Source organism: Cryptomeria japonica, chromosome 9 (assembly GCF_030272615.1).
Source record: "Cryptomeria japonica chromosome 9, Sugi_1.0, whole genome shotgun sequence".
Taxonomy (NCBI): Eukaryota; Viridiplantae; Streptophyta; class Pinopsida; order Cupressales; family Cupressaceae; genus Cryptomeria; species Cryptomeria japonica.
The window spans coordinates 159167359-159174784 of record NC_081413.1 but is presented as its reverse complement, the minus strand read 5'-3'; the positions used below and the strand labels follow the sequence as shown (position 1 = coordinate 159174784).

General features: G+C 34.4%; 1 protein-coding gene across 1 annotated transcript; it reads left to right on the top strand.

Moving 5' to 3' along the window:
• Window positions 1-1692: 1692 nt before the first annotated feature.
• LOC131059498 (U-box domain-containing protein 33) lies at window positions 1693-6258 on the top strand. Its single transcript, XM_057992644.2, has 8 exons — window positions 1693-2105; window positions 2240-2358; window positions 2438-2559; window positions 2804-2979; window positions 3262-3467; window positions 3574-3714; window positions 5378-5845; window positions 5950-6258. Exons 1-8 carry the CDS (start codon window positions 1802-1804, stop codon window positions 6157-6159), a joined length of 1746 nt encoding a protein of 581 aa, XP_057848627.2. The 5' UTR covers window positions 1693-1801; the 3' UTR covers window positions 6160-6258.
• The last annotated feature ends 1168 nt before the right edge of the window (window positions 6259-7426 follow it).

Here is a 7426-nt window from a genome sequence, read left to right as displayed (position 1 = left end):
TTATTCATTTTTGATGGGTGCCTTTACTTTTCCTTTCATCTTCACCTAATGTGCTCGAGATGAACTTGGTCAACCTTCACACCTATCTACGCCTCCTTCTAGTCAGGAACTTGTAAAATAGAGCAAATTGATGGTTCACTGGGAACCTGAAACCTGTTAGGGTTTCTCGAGGATCTAGGAACCACTTCCAACTTTGATTTCTTTCTTCTTGATTCTTTCTTTGTTTTGTTGAATGTTCCTGGGGTTTCAAGAAGCACTTCCAACTTCAAATTGCTTTATACTTAAATCCGATTGACTTCAAATTTTTCCAAGTCAAAACTGGATGCATCCTTCTAGCCTCCTTTTCAAGATAAAGTTATGATGACTTACAAACTTATTATTCACTTCTACCTTTTTGTGGGTTTCAACTGGAGCAGGAAGTGCCACTATGCTCGCTCAATTTTGCTCCTTGTTGATGCCAAGGATGGTTCCAAGAACAATTGTCGACATTGATAGTAGTTCTAGGAACCTTGACAAAACTCACCAAACTTCATTAAAAAAATATGCTATAACTTTACAGTAGGAATGGGAACCTTCAAAGGTTCTCAGAACAATTGAAACCTCCAACAAGTTCCTAGTTAAAGGCAAAACTTTGACTTGTATTAACTTCTTCATTTTATACCCATTTGACCGCATTTCATGATGGAAACCTTGGCAACCCTAACTTAAATAAAAAATTGGCTTTTCTACTCTTGGGTGTGTGAATTGGGAAAATTTCCAATGGAAAGAGGATGAATTGGGGATCCAAGTTTGTGAAAGATACATACCATATACCAATGTGGTATTGAGAGAAGAAAAACTTTGAATTCCAACATGTCGAAGACTTGGATCCTTTCACAAGGATTTGGAGGGGTTTAATAATCAAACTGAAGGTTAGAAGCATGCTGAAAAATGGTAGGCGAGGGTGAAAACCACCAAAATACCGAAAGTATGATACTTACACATTTCCATAATGAATCAATCAGGATTTAGATGCAAATGGAGAAAATATGTAAGCACAATGATGATAGAAAGTTTGATAACCCAAAGAACTTTTAAGATGTTTTAAGCACTTTTCATATTTTGTGTCATGTATTTCAACAATCACTTTTTTATTGTAAATCTTATATGTTCTCTTTAATATTTATATTTACATAATATAATGAAATCAGAATTGCTTCTCAACATGATCATATGAAAGTTTTTTATATCAACACTCTTCTTTTTAATAATAAATCACAAAAAATATTTAAAATATTGACAGAAAATTACATCTAAAAACGTATAGCTGTAAAAATATTGTCCGTTTCACTTGATATAATTATAGAAGAATTCTTAAATAAATAGTCGCCTATAAACCTTTGAAAAAGTAGGGATTTTTCTTTCATCAAAAGGAATATCCCCATACATAATGAAAACTATTTAATCGTTTCTTAAGATATCTCAAAACTATTTATCTCCATATACAAATTTTAAATTTAATATGCTGGTCAAACACATTTGTGAAAAATTCTCAAGATATTCTGGCTGTCGTTTTGAGAACCCCGTCAAATATATTTGTCGTTAAGCTTTATTGCAGAAGAATCTTCTACTGCATATTCCTCATTCAACATATAATCGCACTAACTCTATTGTAATTAAACGAATGAAAGCATACCTATCGGAATTGTCGAAAAAAGTTCTTGTTTTATGAAAGATTAATCATAATCAACATACCATGATACTCTTAACACTAGACTATAACAAATGACAGGTAAAATCATTTGAGTTCCCATTTAGGGCCATGGATTTAGGTGAATGTTCCGAGAGTCGCAGAATAAGTGCTTTTGAAGGAGCAGAAGAGGAATCAGAAGGCAATGGTGAAAAAATGGAGGAAAATCAAGCTTTGATTAATAGAGTGGCAGGTAAGATGGGTACAATGCACAACAGCATCTTCAAACAAAGGAAGATTTATGTGGATGTCGGTAAGGACATTTTGGAAAGCCTTAGTACACTGGAGTGGGCTTTAAACAACTGGGTCCTCCTGAATGGAGACTCCATTGTTCTCCTTCATGTCTATGCCCCTGCTACCTCTATCTCAACACCATGCAAGTAACGGTGTAATCATTTTTCTGCTTCAGTTCAGAGCATATCATGATTGATGAAAAAATAAAGCATTCATATTCTTGCAGAAATAATGACTGAATGCCTGAAGTGTTTGGTTGTTGTGTAATGTTCACAGTGGGAAAGCTTCGGGAGAGTGAAGTGGGGCAGGATAACTTAGATGCCTTTAGGAAGGATGAAATAGCAAGGGTGGATGCAATCTTGGAGAAATACATCATCTTTTGTTCTAATTTTAAGGTAAGTGGCAACCCTTTAATTAGATAGCTTCTGTTGATTTGAGATGAAATGTAATGCTCCTTTATTATGAACTAGATAGATTAAGGCAGAGGCCTTGAAATTTGACAAGGGAGAAGCTCACAAAGTCATAGTAGGACTGATCTCAGAACTACATATAAGAAAGCTTGTGATAGGAACATCATCCTGCAGTATCATATCAAGGTATGGGGCTTATGATCTTTTTTCTGTAATCATTTTTAGTGGTTGTAGTTTCATGGATATGCACCTTTTCATTAAACTTTTTTGAACCAATGAATCAAAGTTTGGTAAGAGGTCATGTTTCTAGCAATTTATGGAAGAAAACAGTGTAAAGAATTTCATGTTATTACACCATTACAAAAAAGTAAAGTACTCCAACAAATGATTTGATTATATCATAATCAAGCTGCTAATCAAACTGTCACAGGAAAATGAAGCGGACAGGAGACAAAGCAGATTATGTCCAGAAGCATGCCCCTGATTTATGCAAGTTATACATTGTATGCAAAGGGAAGCTAGTGTATTTGAAAGGACATGATGACCCAGGAAATCAGGAAGCATTGTTCACTTCCAAGGCTTGCAGTAGAATTGCTGGATTTGAAGGTAAGAACAGCAATTGCTTTTGGACTGACACTTTAGAGATAGGAAAGGTTGTAATTTCATTGGGTTTGTTCTTGTACAGAGTGGGGAGATTGGATATATACCAAGGTAAATCTGTTGTTAGAGTAGCTGGTTTTAGAGGAAATATCATCATGGAACAAAGGCCTTGAAGTTTGTTGTCTATAAGAATACAGCCAGCTACAAGGGCTTTTAAAATTCGACCTGCAGGTTAATCTAAGCAGGCATGTCCACTAAATGCTGCTAACTTTGTGCCACTGAATGCAGGAATTCCTGAGCGACATGTTAATATATCTCCATGCATAGATTCAGAAGATATAAGTGAAGATATTGAAAGATATTTTGAGTCACTAGTAGAAAAAAATCCAGATTATAATTCCATGTGTGAGTCTACATCTACAGAGAATAACGAAGCATCAGGAGTCATGGAAATTATAAGCCCTGAGCCACATGAATTTCAGGATCAGAGCATGGTCAGAGTTTTTACTATTACGGTTTTCTTGCTGTTTGGGGTAATATTTGAATTATTTCTTCTTATTTCTTCTGAGTACTTGTCTTTTTACAACCATTGTTTTCCAGGGACCTGCTATGGACTCTGAAAATTTAAAAATGAGGATAAGTCAAGCCTTGGAAGAGGCCAAGAATGCCAAAAATACAGTACTTACAGAAGTTCAGAAATGCAAAAAAGCAGAATGGGCTACTCACAAGTCACTCGAAAAGGTAGGAATCTTGAAACGTATACGGGCTTTGGAAAAATAATACAATAGATTTATAGATTGTACAATTATACATCTCATTATTATGCTTGAAGATTAATTCAGAGTTTGATTACAAGCATGCATGAGGCATTTAAATCCTGGACCGAAAAAAATTATTTGATACATAATGCTATCAATAATAGGAAATTATTTAATACATAATGTATTAATAATAGGACATTTACAACCCTCAGGATAGAGCAAATGGTTGAACAGTTGAAAAACACGAAAAATGATCACAGTTTAGAAACCTGTCTCAAATGCGGCGCATGGTAGGAGCCTCTATGCACTGCCCAGGAGTTATAGGGCTTGCACTAGAAGATCACTGTGTTCAGACGTTGGTGCTAAAATTAAAGTTGAAGAACACAGAACAGAACAGTGAACTCACACTTAGTACTTAATTTATTGATAGCATCACCAATCTTCCTATAAAATTGGTAAACAGTTTGACAGCTAACTGTAGCAATTAACTGAAATTAACAGAACATTACATCATGACTTATTTGATCACTGGTATACATGTTTATTTTGGAGCATATATTCTATCATCCCCTCTCAAGGTTATAACATTTAACTGACTAACAACATACAACATAACAATAGGAGAAATATATTATGGTGAAAACAGTTCTCAGATTAATAAGAAGACTTCTTCAAGCTGTTTCCATTTAAGGGATAGTCATCCAGCTATAATCAAGTTCTCAACATCATTGAACATCATTTGCACATGAAGTGTCATGTCTCCTCACCCTCATAAAAGTATGATGTTGAACAATTAGTAAACATAAAACCTCACATATGTCTCATAACCCTCATGAAATATAATTTTTTTGATCCACAAGCACCTCAGAACATTCCTCCCTATCTTCGAAGTGTTGGCCTCTTCATAATAGAACAAGTATCTCATTTTTAATGAAGTCATCATGATAGTATTGTGGTTCTTTTGCAGGCCTCATCATTGACCATTTAACACTGTTTTCAGAGAAAATCTTCCACAAAATTTCAATACCTGCGCAAATAAGAATCGAAACAGCACATAAAAACACTCACTTTGTAAGCTGCAATCTCTCCTTGACAACTTCTACTCTGCTTATTCCCGCCGTACAGATGATCATCTCAAACACATGATCCACTGCCTAAAGTAATACTAATTTCTGTCAGATATTAAATGAAAGAATCGCCAGACTGACTTTGATAACGGATAGCACAGTGGCTCTGATACGAAATTAAAGTTTGAAGAACACAGAACAGAACAGTGAACTCACACTTCATACATACTTTATTTATTGATAGAATCACATTTATAAAATTGGTGAACAGTTTGACAGCTAACTGGGAGTTAAAGACAACAAACTGAAGTTAATAGAACATATTGGACACCGAAGAATTATCTGATGACACGTACACAGCATTCCATTATGACTTCTTTAATCGCTGGTACACATGATTATTTTGGAGCAAATATTCAAAAAGTTGATGCCTCACTGATCCAGATCACTGGGCTGCTGTTTCTCCTGGTTTTCCTATTTACAGTATTCTCTCATATCGATAGTCTATCTAAAATTATTTTTTGACAGTAATATATTAACTCTTAACATTGATAACAATGCACCGTTGCAAAGCAGGCTAACCGTTATGAAGATCTCTATCACAAAGAAATCAGACAAAAGGAAGAAACAAGGGAGCTCCTCAGGACATCCAGACAACAAGTGCTAGAAATTTCAAGACAAAGAGATGAAGCAATTGAAGAGCTAATAATAACAAGACAAAGCCTAAGAATACTTGGAAACCTAGCAAATGAGGTTTCTGCCAAAAGGGATCATGCATCTCAAGACCTACAAAATGTTTTAGAAACTATAATCAAGCTCAAGCTACAAATATTTAAAAACGGAAAAGAGAGGGATTCAACGCTAAGAGAACTGAAAACCCATCATAATAGAGATCAGTTCCAGCTAAATGATTATCTCTACAGAGAATACTCTTGCGATGATAGAGATGCCATTATTCATGCTCTTCAATTAGAAGATGAGGAAGATGAGGATTCTCATCAAGCAAGTGAGGTCCCAGGCTTCTTCATGTGTCCAATCTTGCAGGCAAGAAAATTTAAACCCATATCAGATTCCAACAATTTGTCATTGTAATTTCAATTTGTGATCAATTTGTCGTTTTTAATTTTGTTTTCATATTGTCTATGAAGGATGTCATGCAGGATCCCCATATTGCTGCAGATGGATTCAGCTATGAGTTTGAATCAATCAAAGGATGGATTGATAGTGGACATGATACTTCTCCAATGACAAATTTGAAACTCAGCCACATGTTTCTCTTTCCTAACTATTCTCTGCGTTCAGCTATTAGACATTGGCAGCAAAGAAGAATAATCTTTTCTAGCTTGGGAAGTAAATGAAAATTGAAATTGCTTCATCCAACCTTTGCAACAGTTTTCTAACCCTGGTTCTTTATGGTTATTTTAGATGCATGTATAAAGGAAATAAGTAATTAGAAGATAAAAGGATGATATATTCATTTTGTAATCGTGAAAATGTATATCTTGTATTCTTTTTCTTTCATTTTTGATTCAATTTGATCTCATTGTTTCTAATACAATGATTAATGTGTAAAATAATTTATTTTTATATTGAAGTTGATAAATAATTTTGTCCTAACTTAATTGCATCATCACACATCCAATGGACCAATCTCTTTATATATAATGCAATCCTTATCTTGAATAATTTCTACAAGCATGAAAATGACCCTCGAACAAATTAAATTCAAATTAAAAAATGGGCCCAAGTTGAATTCTCTCCAACTAGTTGTTGTGAACAAAATAGAGTGCACGACATTTTAAATTACAGACTAATGTGTTATAAAATGATAAATCACAGTTTGTTTGAGCACATATGAAGACATCTAGAACTTAGTAGAAGACCTATGTTACACTTGCATCATAGCAAGAGTATGACATTAGCATTACATCAAAACTCTAGGCATATTGCATGACTACCTACTGTCTTTAAACATTATTCTATACCATTGACTTGATAATAGGGGTTTGACCTGTTGCACCATATTTGACATACCCAAAATTTGAACTTCAAATTGGTCCCAATGTTCAACGAAGGCCCAAATATGTGTCTATGCATAATGAGTGAGCATGTGATCCAAGGTTGTTGTCAGTCAAAATGTGAAAAATGGATGAATTTTGAAAATTATAAAGAATTGAGGAAAATCACTTTGTGAACATGTCCTAAGCATCGTTTTGTGTCATATGACCAATTTTTGTTTGAACCCAGTTCACAATTTGCTGTATTTTAAACTTTCAAATTTTGATGTTCCTCTCTTTAAATCAATTAAAATTCTAGACCCAAGGTATCGTCATGAGGAATAAATGATGGTATATGCTTATCCTCCTACCTTGAAGGCGTGTTTCGAATTTCGGAGCCTAACTCCTTACCGATTGAAAGTTGTGGCCATTTTTTCTTGAATCGAGGCATTAAAGTCTTATGGGAAATATTTGAATTATTCTTTTAAAAATAATTTCAATATTTTAAATTGTTTTAGATATATTCCTCATTTTGATCTTTTGAAGAGAAAGAGAAATCAAACGTCCTTATATAGGCTCGCATGAAATAAATCTTTTGCTCAAAGCCCTTAATTGCTCAAAAAAGTCA